Raw genomic sequence first — 21,318 nt, forward strand, 5'->3', positions numbered from 1 at the left:
CATCCTTCCACTTCTCTCCCTTTGGGTTCTATCTTTTATCCTGTCATTCACTCCATACCCCATCCCCCCCACCCTATCTTCCGCATATACACCGACGTTTTCTTGGCTACCATCAATCCTGGAGAAGGGTCACCTGACCTAAAACATTAACTCTGATCTTTTTCTTCACAGATGCTGGCAGAGCTACTGAGCTTTTCCAACAACTTTTGTTTTTATTCCTGATACAGAGCATCTGCAGTTCTTTGGGTTATTTTTTAGGAAAAAAGAATGTTTGAGATCGTTTCCTAGAACAATATTTTGTGAACTAACTGGAGATCAGGCTATTTTTTAAACTTGCTACAAATCAGAGGCACACCACTAGTCACAGGCCTTCAGTCCGAGAAGCATCCTTCCACTTGACTCTTTCCTTTATCCTAGTGTTTACTCCCTACCCACCCCCCTCCCTATCTTCTGCATATAAACCAACATTTTCCAAGCTACCATCAGTTCTGAGGGTCACCAGACCTGAAACATTAACTGCTTGTTTTCTTCACAAATGCTGGTAGACCTACTGAACGTTTCCAGCAACTTCTGTTTTTGTACTCAATTTTTCTTTGCTGGAACATTTTCCAATTTAGTTTTCTCAATCTTTAAGATCAAGTCACCCATGATTAACGTACTGCTTTTTCAAAAATGCCTTCATTGACTCAATTTGTTCTCTATCCTATACAGCAGCCTTGAAGTATGAATCCAGAAAATCTGAACCACAATTATTGACACTCAATGATCTACCAAATATGAACGGAAATACTGATTTATGCAACATCAACTGCAACTTAAGTTTAGAATCAATTATCACACGTACCTTCCTCATTTCAGCATAAATTGTAACAGCTACTGTTTATAGTAAGCTTTTGAAACCTTTGTAAAATAATTACCTCCTTGTGATGCCAACTGTCCGAGATCTGACTGACTTGAACTGGTTTGAGACATATCTTCAGGGGGTCCAAACCTGAATCGAGGAACTCCAATAACCTGGGGAGAACTAACCACAGCTTCCAAAAATCAATTTCCAGCTTAGATGATAGTGAAAATTGTGTAGCAGATCTAGTTTTTTTTGCAAAGTTCTCTATGCATCACATTTGGCAAAGCACGTAGTCAGTTATTTATATCCTCCCACAGACTAACTCATGCTATGACCAGTTGCTTATTCTTGAAAAAAATTTCATTTAACGTACAATCACAAAAATAGTACATGAAGTGTCTGCTTCCCTGATACCAATTTTACGTCGATGACAAATCAAAAAATCTCAAAGGCCATCTGGTATCAAAATATATTTACTTTACCTCCAAGCAAATTCATAACTTGGTTTCAATCAGAACACAAAAAGTTCAGAGTTTTCAACTTGAAAATTTTACTCAATATTTACTGCAAAAGTCACAAATATTCACTGAACACATTTTAGAGCTGCATTTGAAATTTATGAATTCAGTTCTTACTTTTGAACAAAAAAAATCTTATTTACTGGACAAAAGGTATCCACTTTAAAACTTAACACTATTTTGGTATTTTAATCAAACTTTCACATCCGCCAGGATATAGACCTAGTCATGGAGTTGTACAGCATGGAAAGCGATCTTTCAGCCCAACTTATCCTCAATTAATCTACTACTGTTTGCTAGTATTTGGCCTATATCCCTCTAAACTCTTCCTATTTACCCATCCAGATGCCTTTTTAAATGGTATAATTGTACCAACCTCCACCACTTCTCTAGTAGCTCCATACATGCACCACCCTCTTTGTGAAAAAGTTGCCCCTTCAGTCCCTTTTCAATCTTTCCCCTCCCCTCACCTGAAACCTATGCCCTCGAGTTTTGGACTCCTCTACTCTGGGGGAAGACCTTGTTTTTTCCACGTTATCCATGCTCCTCATGATTTTATGGACTTCTGAGAGGTCATTCTTCATCCTCCGACACTCCAGGAAAAATAGCACCAGTCTATTCAGCCTCTCCCTGTAGCTTAAAGCCTCCAACCCATGCAAAATCTTTTCTGAACGTTTTCCAAGTTTCACAACATCTTTCCTATAACAGGAAGACCAGAACTGAGCACTAAACTACAAAAGGAAAGTACTCGAATGCCTTCTTCACTTTCTGGTCTGCAACTCGGCTTTCCAGGAACTATGAACATGGACCCCAGGGTCTCTTTGTTCAGCAACACTTCCCAGGACCTTACCATTAAGCGTCTAAGTCCTCTCCTGATTTGTCTTTTCAAAATGCAGCGCCTCACATTCATCTAAATTAAACTCAAATCTGTCACTCCTCGGCCCATCTGATCAAGATTCCGTTGTACTCTGAGGTGACCTTCCTCACTGTTCACTATACCACCAACATGGGTGTCGTCTGCAAACTTCTTAACCATACCTCTTATGGTCACATCCAAATCATTTATATAAATGACAAAAAGCAACAGATCCAGCACTGATCCTTGCAGCACACCACCCTACGGTCCAAAAAGCAACCCTCCACAATCACCCTCTGTCTCCATCTTCAAGCCAATTCTGTATCCAAACGGCCAGTTCTTCCTGTATTCCACATGATCTAACTTTGCTAACTTGTTTACTGTGAAGTCTTGAACACTTAACTGAAGTCTACTTAGGCAATGGCCAGCACTCTGACATCATCACTTCTTCAAAAAAAAACTGTATAATCCAGTATTTAACTTACTGAATAGCTTCTGCAAAGCCATCTGATCGATGAGGCACAACAAGAGTCGGCGTACTTGGTACCATCCTGTCATCTTCATCAAAGAAGTGCTGCTGCTAAAGAAAGGATAAATCAGAGATTCACAGTATGGGCAGAAAACAAAGAGACAAACTGACAGCAATTTAAACCTATTGCATCATTTGACAAGCTCCTCAAATTTAGCTATACTCTCATATCTAGATTTAAAAAATACTACTATTTGAGGAGCACAAATTTTGAAGTGACTATCATATGAGCAGCACACTGGAAATTAAGCACCTTTCTTCTCAAGGGTGTCAAAAAAAAACTTAACTTAAAAAGCATGCAAAATTACCCAATTCGCCCATCTTCTACACCCAGGTTGAAAAAGCATGGACAGCTTTCTGTATTTAACAAAAAAATGTAAATTGATGGTTGTGAACTTTTGACAAATAACTCTAATCCCTCTTATAAATGCCCTGCGCCCTGTTATAACACAACACAGACCGAAGAAAAAGTGTGCTTATGGATGGAGAAGATGGGAATGCAGTTCATTGGGTCCTATTCACAACAGTTGCTGAGATTAATCTTATGCTGTTAAGAACACTTATGCAGTCATAGAATCATTAAAATCTGACAGTGGGGAAACAGGCCATTTGGCCCATCAAGTCAGCAACAACCTTCTGAAGAGTATCCCTGTAACCCTACATTTCCTGTCGCAAATCCACCTACCTACACATCCCTGAGCACTATCAGCAATTTAGCATGGCCAATCCACCTAACCTGCACATCTTTGGGCTGCAAGAGGAAACGTGAGCACCCGGAGGAAACCTCTGCACACACAGTCATGTCACGTCTGGCTGGAACAGAGGCCGGGTTACAGGCACTGAGCCGCCGGACCGCCTTTCACTATCATCCGTTACTAGATGCTTCCATTGATTTATGAGGGGCACTGGGTAGTTAGTTCACTTATAAAAAGGTCTGTTTTATCAATTAAACTGATAAAACCTGACTTATCAATTAAATGTCATAGGTTACAGAAAATGCTGAAGCTGAGATAAACTTTAAAATGGCTTAAGGCGGCTTACTGCAGAGAACGGAGATTCTTCTCTGTATCTTGTTCACAACCTAAACCATTCAGCTACCTGAGAACCAATGACATAATTGCTGGCAGGTAGAAAACCTTTGTCATTCATAACTGGTTACTAATCCCCAAACGTCAGCCAAAGCCCCATTTGTACACAATCCTTCAATTTGTCTGCAACCACTGCTTAGCAAAGAGTATTGCCTATGAATATCAAGTTAGTTGCTTTCAAATCATTCAAAAATTCTTGTAATTTCTGGTTTCAAAACCATTCTTTCCTCATTTCATTCTAAAATTCCCAAAACTGGCTGTAAAAAAGTTCATTTCTCAAATGTCCAGATGCTTGTAGTTCTACACAACTCAAATATGTTGTTTGCCTTGACTTTCAGCAATAGGCTTGTCTATATGTCTATTTTCTCAAAGGTGTTAAAACAGTATGCTGTTAGGGCTTCCCCATTGAGTAGTTCATACCTTTTGGCATTAAGATTCATAATCCTCAAGTCATTTGAAAAGGGATCATTCAACAAAAAAAAGTTCAAGAACAATTCAGGTTGGCATAAATGTAAATTTGCAATAACTGCCAACTTTAAGTAAACCAAAGCATTTAAACTGGGAATTTTGATTTCAGAAAACTAACCTAGTGCAAAAAAATTCAAGATCGTGCATCAAAATGGCAAATAACACTGCAAATAAGGAGTTAAACTATGACCCTATAAACTTTAAGTACACATTTCAGTTATTCCATTACTTACCACACCTCCAACACCTGGAGTAAGCTGAATTCCTCCTCGGCTTGATGAAGGCCGCCTTGCAGGTGGGAATCGCTGAAGAACAGAAAAATATTCTTACACGCAGACTATAAACATCAAACAAAACTGCACCAATGTCAAAATCAGACAGACAACTGTCATTGAAAAATAATACAGGCCAGACTTCTTAGATTTTAGATGGTATCCTTCAAACATGCAAGGAAACGACGCTGTACAGAATACTTCTACAAATGTACATTTTTCCTTAAACCTTCTTGCTGAGAAGAAAAGCATTGCTTTAACTCTGGAGTGGCTTTAGCTACTCCTTGCATGGGACTAAATTGATTAATGGCATAAAGATGATTGCATGGGTCTTATATTCTATTTAGGTCAAATGTCTAGGGGCTTGTCGACTTGCACATCCTGTACTACGTGGGAATCCCTGCAATTCCTGTGGTCTGGATGAAGTAGTGTGGCGGAGATACTTCTAGCTGGAACAACCTGAGCTTTATGTTTTGGACAGCAAGATCTTTCTCTGGTACTTTGACAAGACAGTGGAGTTCGTGCACAGCATATTTCAGGACATGTTCAATCCATGGCTTCAGGAAGTTCACACAGAGATGCAATGCTAACTGTCAGAAAGAACGGGACCAGGCAGACAGCGAAGGAATCCCCCAATGGATCTCACTTGTAAACTGTTCAATGGTTTGGAAAACGGTGAGAATGAATGGAGGCCAGGTATAACCAATGCCAGACAGATGGACTGACAGTGAAGTGGGAGACCAAGAAATATGGAAGGACAATAATGATTAGGGGTTCATTACATAAGAGAGCAGATGGCGATTCCATGGCCACACACTCACCATCCTGGAGTTATCGTACCCTTGAAGTGCCAGGGCCAACAATGTCTCAGAATGGGTGCACAAGTAGTGTGCTGGGCAGGGGAGGGGGTGCACTCGTGGATCAAGTAGGACAAATGACTTATGAAATCAAAAAGCTGATTGTCAAAAAAATTATTAATCTCAGAGTTACTCTTACTGCCACAGGCTAATGAGTATTAAGGTGAGAACGACAGAGCAGATAAATGCATAGTTGGAGGAATGACTGCACCTACTTCCATAACGCTGTGGTATACAATTATTGAGCTGTAATAAAACGTAGGGGGAGGAATCACAAAGTTCATGGATAACAAAAATTGGTAGGGTAGTGAATAATGATGAGGAGAGCCACAAATTGCAGGAGGATAATCACTGGAACTAGTCAGTTGGGCAGAGCGCTAGCAAGTGGAAGTCAAACTGGAAAATTATGATGGACAGGATGACCAACAAGACAAGGGATTACACTGAACACCAAGATCCTGTAAAGAACAGGAGGTCAGAGGCACCTTAACGTGCATGACCAGAGATGCTTCGGGATAGCGGGGAACATAAATCAGCTGGGTAAGGCATCACATGGAATATCTGAATTCTATACTTGAGCTACTAAAAGCAAGATGAGGGAGGTTATACAGTTTGAGTGCCACACCTAGGATAAAGCCTTCAGTTCTTGTCAGCACATTTATGGGATGGATTTAATTGCACTTGAGAGGGTACAGAAAAGATTCACCAGGACACCACATGGGCTCTAAAGTCAGAGTTAAAAGGAAAGACCAGAGACCGGGGCTGTTTTCCCTGGAGCAGCAAAGGTTGAGACGGTATCTGGTATGGGCACATAGGATGACAGTTCATTAATAGAGGAGGCAACAACCAAAATGTTTTCACAGAAGGGGGTGGGGCAGGCATGATAGACATATAAAATTATGAGGAGCATTCAGAGGGTGAACAGAAAGCAACTGTTCCCCATAGTCAAAGGGTCAATAACAAGGGGCATATTTTTAAAATGAAAAGGTAGGCATTTGGAGAGATTTGAAGAAAAGGTTTCTCACTAAATGGCTAGTGGGGTACTGGAAAGCACTACCTGGGAGGGTAGTTGAGGCAGGTAAACTCAACCTTTAAAAATTACTTGGATAAGCACTTGAAATGTCATAACCTTCAAGCTGTTGTACTTAGTGCTGGTAGGTGGGGCTAGTGCAGATTTAGTGTAACTTTGACAGTGTAGATCTGATGGGCCAAAGACCTCTTCTGTGCACTCTGATTCTAGGATCAGAGCATTTTCACAGACTGGAATTTTCAACCTGAAATTGTGGTTTAGTCAGATATGCTGGTAACATTTAAACAGCATTTAGACATTGTACTACCACAGCCCTTGGGTATGAGCCAAAAGCTGAAAAATGGAATTAGCGTGCTAAGATGCATTTGTTGACCAGCAGACACTGCGGCCTGAACTTCACCCTTGTGCTGTAAAAATCAATGTGTCCATAATAGTTCTATACTAATACATAATTATTCAAAACGCTCAAAATAATTCAGACTCCAACTCATTAATCTGGCAATAATATGTCCAGATATTCTAAATCAAGGCATTGTAAAGGTTGAATATGTAAAAAAGGTAATAAATGTATATCTTCATTACAAAGAGCTTGTGTACAAGAAGCTTAACTAGCTTGCATCTTTGTAAAGACTGCATTTTCCTGTGACTGCAATTTGGTCATTTCTTTGGCACATGTCTCTAGACAACAGCCCTGAAACCCTAATTTACAGTGTGCCTTCATACAGTCACCACAACTTGTCTCCAATTAGATCCGCACAAGTCACCACACAGCCTGCTCATCCAGTGAGCACCACTACTGGAGATCATTCGAATTTGAAAACTTGTAACCAGAGAATTTCTAAGCGACTACAGCCATTTATTAGTTCATGTCTGCTACATACAATTGTCCATTCAAAAAGCACTTTTTGAAGGCAATTACAAATTGCTTTGTTCTGAAACTTGATTTGACAACCATTTACCAGTTACGGTACAATCATGGCGTACACAAGAGATTCAAAGGAAATTCAAAGATTGACCTTCACTGCAAACAAAAAAGTACAGCAGGCACAATGGGTAGCGTTCTTGCATACTGACAGATATCCTAACTCTCCCAGACCATTACTGCTAAATACATAGAAGTTTTATTTGAGCTACTCAACAACACATTATCCTTAGAGCACTAAAGCTAGATGCTGCTTGGCCTGCTGTGATCATCCAGCTTCACACTTTGTTATCTCAGATTCTCCAGCATCTGCAGTTCCAATTATCTCTAACACATTATCCTTACTTGACATCCAGTATGAACCTATTTGATTCAATTCAAGATCAATAATACAGACAGTTTCACAAATGAAGAGAAACCTTCTTTCCTTACAAGGATTTGCTGAGACATGCTTATCGGGCCTTTTAGGAAAAGTATTCCAAGACTGCAGAGGCAAAACTCTCAGATCACATTCGATGGCTAGCAATTATCCCACTGGTGCTTTTACTTCATGAGTGGATTAAATTTCAGCGATAGAAGGTATTAGGGTGGAACATGGGAGGACAGGGCATAAAGGAAGGAGGGTTTAAAGGGCAGAGGACGGGGATGGAACAGCACAAGGGTAACTTAAATGGTGATAGAAGTAGCAAAGGAACAAAGTGAGATGTAATTAGACTCTGCCTACAAAGCTGCACAGATAGGGGAGATGGAAAATTGTATGCTATACATTCAACAATCAAAACCATAATGCCAACACGATCACGCAAAGCAAGATCGCAGATGGATGGGATTTGATCATGACTCAGTGATGAGCAATGATCCTCCATCTATTGGCACAAAGAAAATACAAGTAGGGTAACTAGGGCAGAAAGCAAGTTGAATGCATTAGCCCAGGAAACATACTGGATGTGAATGCCTTCAAGGGAGGACAATATCTGCTCATAATGACATAGTAAGTGAAAAGTACCCCAACTGATCCTTTGAAGCGAAAAAGAAACAAGGTTGACTCATTGAAGTAGGTCTCAAATCTGGGACAGTGACAGAAAAATCAAGTGGTAAGGAATGAAAAGGGAGACATTTACTTTTCAATTATTAATTCAAACTTGTATACTGGGTATACGACAACCTGTCAAAACTTGTGGCCATTTGAAGGATAACAGAGAACAAAGTCAAAGGAACACACTTTTGCACACTTTTGTCCTGCCCAAAATTCAACAAGGTTGGGAAACTCAGGGAGGCAGTGTACATTTAATCATGCACTCAAAGCTATAAACAAATGTTACTAGTGACTTCAATTTGTGGACAACACCCAGTCTACTTTGGCTGAGTAACAAATTGTTCTTTTAAAGCTCTGGGCTACAATTAAAGGGTAGAATAAGCAGTATTATTTGACCATTAAGCTCAGGGTACCTGTATTGATGGGAAGGTCTTATAGCACAGTGTCCCTAACTTTGCATGAGAAGGTCCAGGTACAAGATTCACATCCAGAGGTGTATTGCAATGTATCCAAATAGGTTAATCAAATATTTACCTGTGCAGGTGGAGGGGCTTGTGGTGTAACTGTAGTGTTCCTACCTGTGGACTCGGAGACTCACCTGCTCAAGTCCCATCTGCTCCAGGGGTTTATAAGATGGTCTGAACATGCATTTTAGAAAATATTTACCTGAGCAGGAGAAAGGAGACTTGTGATGCAGAGACAGCATTCATACCAGTGGTCCAAAAGATCTGGGTTCAAATCCTACCTGTCCTAGAGGGGTGTTATGAAGTGTCTGAACAAGTTGGTTAAAAAAACACTACCTGTGCTGGTGGTCCCAGTTCTTGGGCTGGCGGTTGAATTGTTAATCGTGGAGGAAGAGGATGAGGTGGTCTCCGTGGTGACCGCAGCAGTCTTGGGGCCTGTCTTTCAGACATGGCCTGCTGTTCTCGAGAACCTTCTGAAGTATAGGAATCTGTGGTGGGGATATTCCCTTCACCGCCAGCTGCTGATACAAAAAAAGAAAAAATTATTTTTGGTCATAGGCAGTGTGTCCTAATTAAAAACAGTGTTCCATAACCAAAAAGACAATTACCATTTTAGCTATACCTGGTCCTACTTTACAACTAACCCGCAAATTTGACAAATTGGAATTTTGCGTCATAATGTCATGGATACCACCCATGCGGAGTAAACAGACTTTTGGATAAAACTATTTCCTTCTGATCGCAAGATCAACTTGTTGTGTCACTTGTGTGTTTTCTAGTTTGATTGATTAAATTGCTTCTTTGTTTTCCCTTAATGCCAAAGGTCTACCTCTCAAGTTTCAAAAAATCGTTGAAATCTCTAATACATCATCATGCAGGTTGTAGTCAAGAAGGACATACAATTCCAACCACACACACTACTCAATTAAGTACAAATATGTCAATAAAAGCTGTAGTGTGGATATATTCACATTCAAACTTCATTATTTCATTCAAACCATTTTCAGAATGTGAAGAAATTGTGAAGAATATTGTGAAAAAATTCCATTCTACTACATAGCTGTAGTTTTGACATTTTATTTAATGAAATGCACATCACACAGAACAGTAATAACAACGGTACTAAATTAATAGTAGGCTGTATTAAAAGAAGTCTTTCGATGACACCCTGACATCAGGTATCTTTTCAGACTGCCTCCTCACACAAAGCTACAAACTTGGTCTTTTAGCACGAGCGACCAATTCTGTTTTGCATGTTATTTAATGTAGCCTGAAGGAATTCCAGAGATGGAATGGAATGAGGGAACAGACAACATTAATTTTGAGTTAAAGGTGTTTGAATTGGTTTAATAAAATACTGGAGCTACTCAGTGTAGGAAGGCTTTCATAGTTTCATGGTTAACTGAAATAAAGCTCTCACAAAAGTTTAGACTTTGAATTCTGTTCAAATATCTCTCTTGGAGTATGACACTGGTGGCAGAGGATGGTTGACTCAAAATGTAACATTTTGTGGTATTCTTGCCCACCTGTTTTCTGAAAATGGTTTGAACGAAATAATGAAGTTGAATGTGGATTGGAGGTTATTTTGTTACCGAACAGGAAACAAGAGGTGGCTTCAGCATGTCACCATACAGAAGCAAGTTAAGTTTCTTCAGAATTGGAGCCTGATGTTTTGAACATAAACAAAGACCTGAACTGATCGTTAACACTCACAGGCATGTTTAAAAAAGATCGTTGGCTATTTTTGGGACACGGTTAGATTGTGAAATTTTAATAACTCTGAGTACAGGACTACAGAAGAGTACCTAATGAATTTCAAAATCTGTCCAGCTTTCTAACTCTTGTTCTTTGACAGCCTTTTATCATCTTGTCATCTCATCTGTTTGTAGCCACCATGACTCTCCACCAGATGGGTTTCTCCTCCTGCTGGTATTCTTTAATTTATATCTTGCCTTAATTAAACTATGCTCTCTAACTTGCACACAGGACCCCAGAAATATCATTTGTAAATTCTCAGAACTGTTCTGGCATTTAAGTTGCTGAAGTATGGACAGAATTTTAAATTTGCCCTCTAGACAAAGGTCATAAAAAGTTGAAATAAATCCCATTAATAGGAGGAGGTAGACCAGTCACTGTTCAGAAATAGGCAGTAAACAAAGTCAAAGAACAAGAATTAGAAAGCTCGAGAGAACTTTGGGTCTCCACAGAGGTGCCAGATTGGAGACAACCAGCCCCAATCATAAGTAGACATGCATTGAAAAATGGTCGCCTCTGATGGGACTCAAGGATAAGAAAAGTTAGCAGTATGAGGTTTTGCAGAACAACTGGACAGCCTAGATGCAAGGGTCCATTTGCCAATACGAAAAGCAATTCTGAACATTTACTTGGCTTTGTTTGCACCATATGGTTAGGCGTGTAAATCAATTGATAGCAAAACTACATTCCTGTAGGGAGATAAACTGAAGAGGCCAGTGTTTCTTCATCCTTTAAACGAGGCAAACACCACAGGGATATTCAAAGTTAAATAAATGTGTAAATGAAGCAAAGGATGCTTTTTAAAATTGGTAATCCTTAGTAAAGCCTGTTTTATTAAAATTGGGTTGTCTTCAATTAAAAGACAATATATTTTGCTGGCATCATCAGGAGTAGCTTTCAGTCTTATTTACGACATGTAAATAATTTTTTAAAATAAAAACCAAATAAATGAACATTTCTGTGATGGGTTGGAACCTTAGCAAAACACGTGAGAAAGGAATTTTATAGGACCACTTAAAATTGTGGAGTGCAACTATAATATCAGTTACCTTGGTTATACGACGTCTTTATGTTTATTCATACTTACAATTATCTTCTGGCATTTGGGTACTTTCTCCTTCTTTACAAGCACTACCACTTTGTTCATTTTCTGCACTTGGTTCTGTCCCATCAGCACCCTACGTGAAACGTCGGCTCAATTTAGAAAAGGACAGTCTTTCAATGTCATAGCTACATTCCTTACGAAATTTAAAGCTTAAGTAATCTCTAATTCCACCTCTGTCAGATTCCTCAACACCCACGTGATATTTACACAAACTCAAACACAGCAAGTCAGGCACCATCAGACAAGCAGTAAAGTCGACAGAAACCAGCTCCACACTATCAACTGATTCCAGCATCTGCAGTTCTTGCTACCTACAAATCAGCACAAGTCTTGGATTATCAAGCCTACCACAAAGGGGTTAAGTGTTCTAATGTTACAACCATACATGCCACTTGGACATGAAAGAGCTTACAAGCTCCATAAAAAGATGGTGAATCACTGCTTGCTCAATGCTAATCAAAAAGGTATCACTACTGAACATGGATAATTTCAATGAAGGAGAGACAATATATTCAAGGTTTATCAGTTGGATTCACAGTGAGTTATGCAAGTGGCAGTGAGTTATGCAAATGGGAACACAAAGTTAAGGGGCAGACAGATTAAATCAACTTGGATAAAATGTGGTCAGATACAGTTCAACTTGAAGCTATGTTGAATCACTGCAACAACTGAAAAATATAGTTCCATCTAACTAATCGTTGAGACCAAGTAGTGAGAAGGATCAAAAAAATTTGATACTCAGTTGGACAAATCAAAATCTGAGATTAGGCACAAAGACAATCAAAGTCGTCTAGTGGAAACAAAACGATATGATGCCTTTGTTGTATGGAGACTTGCTCAGAAACAAGAAAGCAGCAATTACATTAATTATGAAATTCAATAAAAAAGTTATCCTTAAAAGGGGATACAACACATATTCACCACAATGTTATCAGGACCCATGGGTTAAATTAAGAACGACAGGTTTCAGAAAGCTGATTTGCATTAGTCCCATTTGGGAAAATGAGGAGTGACATAAAAGTAGATTGAAATGTCAACGGCATTCAGTAGAGGAACATACTGACAGGAGGACATTCAGCCCCTTGAGCCTGTTCTACCATTCAAATGAGATCATGTCTGACCCATAGCCTAACTGCATATACCTACCTTTGGCCCATATTCCTTAATACTGTTGCTTAATTTTTTAGCTGAGAAAGGTAAATTTTTGTTGAGTATAGGCACTAAGGGGTAGAATTAAAATTAACAACTGATCTAGCATTCACTGCCATTTGTTTCAAGCTTCTGTCAAGCCGTGTGTGGAAGTGCTCCTTAATGGCTCTCAATTTTCAGAATATGCCTCCTAGTTCTAAAATTTCCAGCCAGTGGAAATAGGTTTTCTTTAATCATCTACCCTGTCTTTTCCTGTTAATACATTGAAGACTTTGAATGGATCACCCTTTACCTTTCTAAACTGTTACAGAAAACAGGCTTAATTTGTTTAATCTTTCCTCAAACTTAACTCAGTAAGTCCAGATGTCATTCTAAAATCTGTGTAGTCCTCCTTCCAAAGCCTCCCTCCTCAGGAGTGGTGTCCACATTTGCTCATAGTACTCCAAAGTGGGATTTAACCAGAGTTTTGTATAACTCCAGCAATAACTTCTGCATCTTTGTACTCCAGTCCTCTACAAAGGCCAGTATTCAATTAGCTTTCTTAATTATTTTCTGTACCTGTTAATGGCATTTTCTAGATCTAGCACCTTAACTCCCAAGTCTCTTAGGACATCTGTTGTATTTAACTTCATACCATTTATCAAGTACGTTGGTCAATCCTTCTGTGGTCCAAAATGGATCACCTGACAGTAGAATCAGGGAAAAATTTTCTTGACTGAGGACAAGAAAATTTGATTTAATTTTAAAAAAGTGGAACAAGTGAAGCATTCTCTCCTGAGCTGCTCCTGAGATTTCAAGCTTACTTATATTGCTGAAATATAATAATGATGAAAATACTAAGTTTATTTCATTTGATTCTTCTTGGCTCTTTTATAGTCAAAAATGCAAAGCAAAAAAAAACAATCCTCCATATCACATGCTTTTTTCCAAACGGACATGTTTATAAAGTTTGTGGACAGGCCTACTTGTGGACAGCTCCGGTGTGAGATTTTTCTCCCCCCCCCCAAAAAATCAGAGGCCTGAAAGCTGTCCGGATGACTTGAGGCGTTGTCGTTTTTGTTTTGAATGTTCACATAATTCGTTGATTTCATTTAATATTTGTACATTCGCATGCTTAGTAGTAATTCTTTGGGTAAAGAAAGGTAGCTTATTCTATGTATAAGGTGTTTTTGAAAGTTGGCTTTTTTTTAAAAAAGGCTTGATGTCATTGAGGGCGTACAAGAGATACAGTTAGAAGGCTAGCAAATATAGAAGTGATTACACAGCAGGATCAGCCAGACAGGTGGGTGAATGTCAGGAAAAGTAAGATGATAGTTTAAGTGTCCTCTGTGGCAATTCCTTTCTCAAAACAGATATTCATTTTTGAGTACTGTTGAAAGGGTTAGCTGTCTATAAGTAGAGGGGGTCAGTCAGATCTTGGGCACTGAAAATTAATCTTGTATTTGGCAGGGTTTGACAATGTTTAAAGGAATAGTCATTAAGGGGACTCTGTCCGGGGCACAGACAGGAAATTCTGTGGCAGTGGATATGAATCCAGGATGGTATGGTGCTTTCCTGGAGTCAGGGCTAAGGACATCAAAATGTTTCAAACATTGTTGAAAGGGAGAGCAAGAAGCCGGAGGTTATTGAACACATTGATAGCAATAAGAGTTAGGGAAAAGATTCAGACTTTACAAAGTGAACCTAAGAGGTTAAATAGAAGGGTGAAGAAATGCTTAAAAGTAGCAACGTCTGGTTTACTCCTGGTGCCAATCTTGACTAAGGAAAGAAATGAAAAAAAGGATAAAGGAGATAAATCAATAGCTGAAAAGATAACGTTTAGGGATTCAGATTCTTGGATCATGAGGATTTCTTCTGGGGGAGAAGCTTGCTCAAAAAAAAATGATGGGTTTCACCCAAACTGTACAGGGACCAAACCATTTTTTTTTGGGGGGGGGGGGGGAGGAGGATTTGCCATTTCTATTAAGGGAGACTAAACTATTGGGGGTGGGGGGCAGAAATCCAAAGTTGGAGAGTAAACAAAGATAGTCGAGGATGGTTGTGAATCAGAGAAGAACAAGTTAATTTGGGTGGGTCAACTTGCAGCATGGGTTAGTACCTGGGACTTTGATGTTGTGGCCATTTCGGAGACATGGATAAAGCAGGGACAGGAATGGTTGTTGCAGGTTCCGGGATTCAGATGTTTCAGTAAGAACTGAGAAGATGGTAAAAGGGGCGGAGGTGTGGCATTGTTAGTCAAGGACAGTATTACAGTTGCAGAAAGGATGTGTGGGGACTTGTCAACTGAGGTGGTATGGGCTGAGGTTAGAAACAGGAAAGGAGAGGTCACCCTGTTGGGAGTTTTTGATAGGCCTCCGAATAGTTCCAGAGATGTAGAGGAAAGGATTGCAAAGATGATTAGTTGTCATGGGGGACTTCCACTTTCCAAATATTGACTGGGAACATTATAGTTGGGTCAGTTTTTGTCCAGTGTGTACAGGAGGGCTTCCTGACACAGTATGTAGATAGGCCAGCAAGGGGCGAAGCCACATTAGATTTGGTACTGGGTAATGAGCCTGGCCAGGTGTTAGATTTGGAAGTCGGTGAGCACTTTGGTAATAGTGATCACAATTCTGTTATGTTTACTTTAGTGACGGAAAGGGATAGGTGTATACCACTGGGCAAGAGTTATAGCTGGGGGAAAGGCAATTACAATGAGATTAGGCAAGATTTAGGGAGCATAGGATGGGGAAGAAAACTGCAGGGGATGGGCACATTAGAAATGTGGAGCTTATTCAAGGAAAAGCTCCTGTGTGTCCGAGATAAGTATGTACCTGTCAGGCAGGGAGGAAGCTGTAGAGTGCGGGACCCGTGGTTCACGAAGGAGGTGGCATCTCTGGTCAAGAGGAAGAAGGAGGCCTATGTTAGGATGAGATGTGAAGGCTCAGTTAGGGCACTTGAGGGCAACGAGGTAGCCAGGAAAGACCTAAAGAGAGAGCTCAGAAGAGCCAGGAGGAGACATTAGAAGTTGTTGGTGGATAGGATCAGGGTAAACCCTAAGGCTTTCTATAGGTATTTAAGGAATAAAAGAATGACGAAAGTAAGATTAGGCCCAATCAAGGATAGTAGTGGTAAGTTGTGTGCGGAGTCAGATGAGATAGGGGAAGCGCTAAATGAATATTTTTCAAAAGTATTCACTCTAGAAAACGACAATGTTGTCGAGGTGAATACTGAGATACAGGCTACTAGGCTAGGTGGGATTGAGGTTCACAAGGAAGAGGTATTAGAAATCCTTCAGAGGGTGAAGACAGATAAGTCCCCTGGGCCGGATGGGATTTGTCCTCGGATCCTCTGGGAAACCAGGGAGGAGATGGCCGAGCCTTTGGCATTGATCTTTAACTCGTCATTGTCTACAGGAATAGTGCCAGATGACTGGAGGATAGCAAATGTGGTTCCCCTGCTCAAGAAGGGGAGTGGAGACAACCCTGGTAATTATAGACCAGTGAGCCTTACCCCCGTTGTTGGTAAAGTGTTGGAGAAGGTTATAAGGGATAGGATTTATAATCATCTCGAAAAGAATAAATTGATTAGGGATAGTCAGCACGGTTTTGTGAAGGGAAGGTCGTGCCTCACAAACCTTATTGAGTTCTTTGAGAAGGTGACCAAACAGGTAGATGAGAGTAAACCGGTTGATGTGGTGTATATGGATTTCAGCAAGGCGTTCGATAAGGTTCCCCACATTGGGCTATTGTACAAAATGCAGAGGAATGGGATTGTGGGAGATATAGCAGTTTGGATCGGAAATTGGCTTGCTGAAAGAAGACAGAGGGTGGTAGTTGATGGGAAATGTTCATCCTGGAGACCAGTTACTAGTGGTGTACCGCAAGGGTCGGTGTTGGGTCCACTGCTGTTTGTCATTTTTATAAATGACCTGGATGAGGGCGTAGAAGGATGGGTTAGTAAATTTGCAGACGACACTCAGGTCGGTGGAGTTGTGGATAGTGACGAAGGATGCTGCAGGTTGCAGAGAGACATAGATAAGCTGCAGAGCTGGGCTGAGAGGTGGCAAATGGAGTTTAATGCAGACAAGTGTGAGGTGATGCACTTTGGTCGGAGTAACCGGAAGGCAAAGTACAGGGCTAATGGGAAGATTCTTGGTAGTGTAGATGAGCAGAGAGATCTCGGTGTCCATGTACACAGATCCTTGAAAGTTGCCACCCAGGTTGACAGGGCTGTTAAGAAGGCATACAGTGTTTTAGCTTTTATTAATAGAGGGATCGAGTTCCGGAACCAAGAGGTTATGGTGAAGCTGTACAAAACTCTGGTGCAGCCGCACTTGGAGTATTGTGCACAGTTCTGGTCACCGCATTATAAGGAGGATGTGGAAGCTTTGGAAAGGGTGCAGAGGAGATTTACTAGGATGTTGCATGGTACGGAGGGAAGGTCTTACGAGGAAAGGCTGAGGGACTTGAGGCTGTTTTCATTAGAGAGGAGAAGGTTGAGAGGTGACTTAATTGAAACATATAAAATGATCAGAGGGTTAGATAGGGTGGATAGGGAGAGCCTTTTTTCTAGGATGGTGACGGCGAGCACGAGGGGGCATAGCTTAAAATTGAGGGGTGAAAGATATAGGACAGATGTCAGAGGTAGTTTCTTTACTCAGAGTAGTAAGGGAATGGAACGCTTTGCCTGCAACAGTAGTAGATTCGCCAACTTTGGGTACATTTAAGGCGTCATTGGATAAGCATATGGACGTACATGGAATAGCATAGGGTAGATGGGCTTGAGATCGGTATGACAGGTCGGCACAACATCGAGGGCCGAAGGGCCTGTACTGTGCTGTAATGTTCGATGTTAATTACAAAAGGCAAACAAGAGCAAGTCAAAGAACAAAGTTAGTCTGAATAATTAAACTACATTTATTTCAATGCAATGGGTCTTACAGTTAAGACTGATGAACTCAGGGCAAAAAAGAAATGATCATCTTGATGGGATTGTACTACTGGGCCCTCCAATAGTCAGAGGAAAACTGAGGAACAATATGTAGAGCAATCTCTGATAATATGAAAGAGTCAGAAGGTTGTAATAATGGGGGATATTAAATTTTCCAAAAACATTGGCTGGGACTAGCAGAGAGTGTTCAAGATGTGGATGGTGAAGACTTTATTACTTGCGTTCACGAATATTTAAGGAATGCAATGGCCTTGTGGTATAACTGCTAGACCATTAGTCTAGACACTTGGCTAATGTTCTGGGGACCTGGGTTCAAATTCTACCATCTGTTGCGGCAGGATTTGAATTTGGCAAAAATCTAGAATCAAGAATCTAATCATGACCACATATCCAGTGCCAACTGTCAAAAAACCCACCTCGATCACTCATGTCGTTTAGGGAAGAAAATCCATCATCCTTACTTGGTCTGTCTGTATGCGACTCCAGACCCACAGCAATGTGGTTGACTGTTCAACCGTCCTCTGGGCAAGTAGGGATGGGCAATAAATGTTGGCTAGACTAATTAAAAACATTAGATCTCATGGGATCTAGGATGAACTTGTCAGTTGGATACAAAATTAGCTTAATGGCAGGAGGCAGTGATGGTGATGGGCGGTTTTTCGGATTGGAGGCCTGTTACCAGCGGTGTGCCATAGGGATTGGTGCTCAGTCCACTGTTGTTTGTTATTTATATTAATGATTAGTAAACTTGTAGATGACACCAAAATAGGTGGTATGGTGGACAGTGAAGGTGGTTATCTAATATCACAAAAAGAGATCTTGATCAATTGGGTCAAAAGGCTGAGAATTGGCCAATGGAATTTAATTTGGACAAACGGGAGGTATTGCATTTTGCTGAAACAAACAAGGGCAGGATGTATCATAGAACAGAGAGACCAAGGGGTTTCGATACATAATTCTTTGAAGTCTGCATCACATTTAGACAGAGTATTTAAGGTGGCATTTAGCAGGCTTGCATTCATTACTCAGAACTTTTGAGTATACGGTTGGGACACGATTTTGAGGTTGTACAGGATAGTAGTCAGGCCATTCGGGTCATCCTGTTATTGGAAAGACACTATTAAGATGGAGAAGGGTCAGAAAAGATTTACCAGGATGTTGCCGAAAATGGAGGCTTTGAGTTTTAAAGAGAGGCTGGGTAGATTGGGACTTATTTTCCACTGGAGTGTAAGAGGTTTATATGGACCTTAGAGAGACTTATAAAATCATGAGGTGTATAGATATAATGAATGGCAGATGTCTTTTCCCCAAGGTAGGGGTCATATTTATAAGATTAAGAGAAAGATTTAATAAAGACATGAGAGGTAACTTTTTTTTTAAAAAAGCACAAAGCGTAGTTCACGTGTGAAAATCAATTTCAAGAGAGGAATTGGTGGATGTAGGTGTACTTACAACATTTAAAAGACATTTGAATAAAGTACATGAATAAGAAATATTATGAAGGTATTGGCCAAGCGCAGGCAGGTGAGTCTAGTTTAGTTTGTTATTATGGACCGACCAAACGGTTTGTTTCTATGCTGTATGACTGACAGGAGGAACTGATATTTTCACACAAAGATTATTGAAAACAGGGATCTTCATCCTGACAGAGTGCCGAATTGGAGTTGAATAATTTTCAGACAAGACGACAGATTTTTACTGAGTAAAATGTCATGACACATGGTGCAAGAGTGCATAAGTGTAAAAATAACAGTTCAGCAATGATGCAAGAAAACGGTTGAACGTGTACAAGAGGTCAAATGGTCCAATTCTGTAACCATTATGGTGAAAACCATAACATACACAAAGCAAGCTCTGGAGCATCCTATACGTTGGCACTGACTTAGTAAAATCATGCACATAGCCTCAACCTGTATTCTCACAATTTGATCCAACAGAACTGTTAGTGCAGTAGGTGACTGTTCACTTAATCTCATTATTACACAAGGAAATGAAGTCTTTTTTCCAAAGCGAATTTCAGAGGCACTTTCAATACAAAATGCTGCTCTCAGCATTTTCTCACTGCAGCCTCATCTTTATTCCCAAACCTCAAGTTTTGCATACCTCTGCATCGCCACCATCATATTTATCTTCTCCATCAGGACTACCCCCGTTACTATCTTCACCATCACCATCCTCAATTCCAGTATCATCATCTTCATCATCCTCATCATATTCCTCCTACAAGGATCAAAAACAGTTACTGGGGTCAGAAACTTCAGTCTGAACCTCAAAGATTAAAGTGAAAATTTCCAAGTAGACTTGCTCCATTACATCATATTCTTGACATGCCTTTCTTTTGTCATTCTGCGTGCTTACACAAAAAATACCCAGTTCTCAAGCACAATATTAGTTTAGTAGTGGCAACTGGAAAACATGTTACAAACAAAGTTTTACAGAGAAACTAATATCCAATACACAAGGAAGGTTAGGTTATCAATCAGGAATAGTTACATTAATTTCTCAATTTTACAAGACTTCAATCGGCTGTTAATAGCTATATTTTGAATTCAACACAATGCCTAATTCCAAATGCATGGCAGTTTAACTTTCAAAGTAAGCATGCTTAGTCTTAATTGGCCAAATACTTGTGTATTAAAATTAATGGCTGAAACAGATTAATTAGTTTTTAAATAATTTGCCAGTTGTGGGATTGTCATATGCTCAGTGCTACCAGCCACATTCCCTGCACACAACAGTAAATACTACTTTATTGGCTGAAAAGCCATTTGGGACACTAAGCTTGAGAAAGGTGCAATGCATGACAAGTGCAAGGGACCATCTTGACCAAGTCAAGTACTACATCTTAAGTACACAGATAGCAAGAATGCAAAAGATGGCCATTTGAGGAAGAATACTTTTAAAATGCAAATACATTCCAATTGAGAGACAAGCAATGGGATTAGTGCTGTTATTCCTAGACCAAAATTGCTAAAAATGCTCCAAACGCAAAAGGATGTTAAGATCAAAGCTTGATTATTAGGTTCCCAATTATTAATTCTTATAAACTTCACCCAGTTCATTAAAATTAAACACTTCAAATAATTACTGTTACTTGGTTCAGCATTTAAACAGGAAAAACAGATCAAACAGGGAATAGAGCTAACACGAAGATGCACCCAGAAATGACAAAACGACATCTGAAATCAAAAGACAAACATTAAACTCAAAATTGAGACAAGGCCCCTGGCCAGGTACAGTTCATCTGTGCATCCTAAAAGAATCCTGAGAAAAAGGCAGCAAAAGTGCGATTACAGAATTATTTCAAACGAAAATACTGCAGAAACAGAAACAAATTGTTTGACAAGGCCAGCAGGACAGACAGCCTCTGTGGAGAAAGAAAGAGTTAATGTTTTGAGTCTAAAATGATTCTTCAGAAGGTTAATCATTTAAAAAAGGATGACAGCCAGAGATTACCAAATAACCAACATCATGCATATATTTAGCAGATATA

The 21,318-nt window shown here is 39.9% G+C and overlaps 1 protein-coding gene across 3 annotated transcripts in view; it reads right to left on the reverse strand.

Moving 5' to 3' along the window:
• The window catches only part of tprb (translocated promoter region b, nuclear basket protein), a 137,720-nt gene that overhangs the window by 12,353 nt on the left and 104,049 nt on the right, over positions 1–21,318 (reverse strand). Inside the window, exons 41-46 of one of the 3 annotated variants that reach the window (XM_048538935.2) lie at positions 19,929–20,045; positions 11,727–11,817; positions 9,221–9,402; positions 4,537–4,608; positions 2,704–2,798; positions 918–1,024 (exon numbers count right to left, since the gene is read on the reverse strand). In XM_048538935.2, the coding sequence (XP_048394892.2) occupies positions 918–1,024; positions 2,704–2,798; positions 4,537–4,608; positions 9,221–9,402; positions 11,727–11,817; positions 19,929–20,045 (664 nt within the window). Of the gene's footprint in view, positions 1–917; positions 1,025–2,703; positions 2,799–4,536; positions 4,609–9,220; positions 9,406–11,726; positions 11,818–19,928; positions 20,046–21,318 lie in introns of all 3 variants that reach the window. The other 2 variants (XM_048538934.2, XM_048538933.2) reach the window with 2 other exon arrangements.

Source organism: Stegostoma tigrinum, chromosome 8 (assembly GCF_030684315.1).
Source record: "Stegostoma tigrinum isolate sSteTig4 chromosome 8, sSteTig4.hap1, whole genome shotgun sequence".
Classification (NCBI taxonomy): domain Eukaryota; kingdom Metazoa; phylum Chordata; class Chondrichthyes; order Orectolobiformes; family Stegostomatidae; genus Stegostoma; species Stegostoma tigrinum.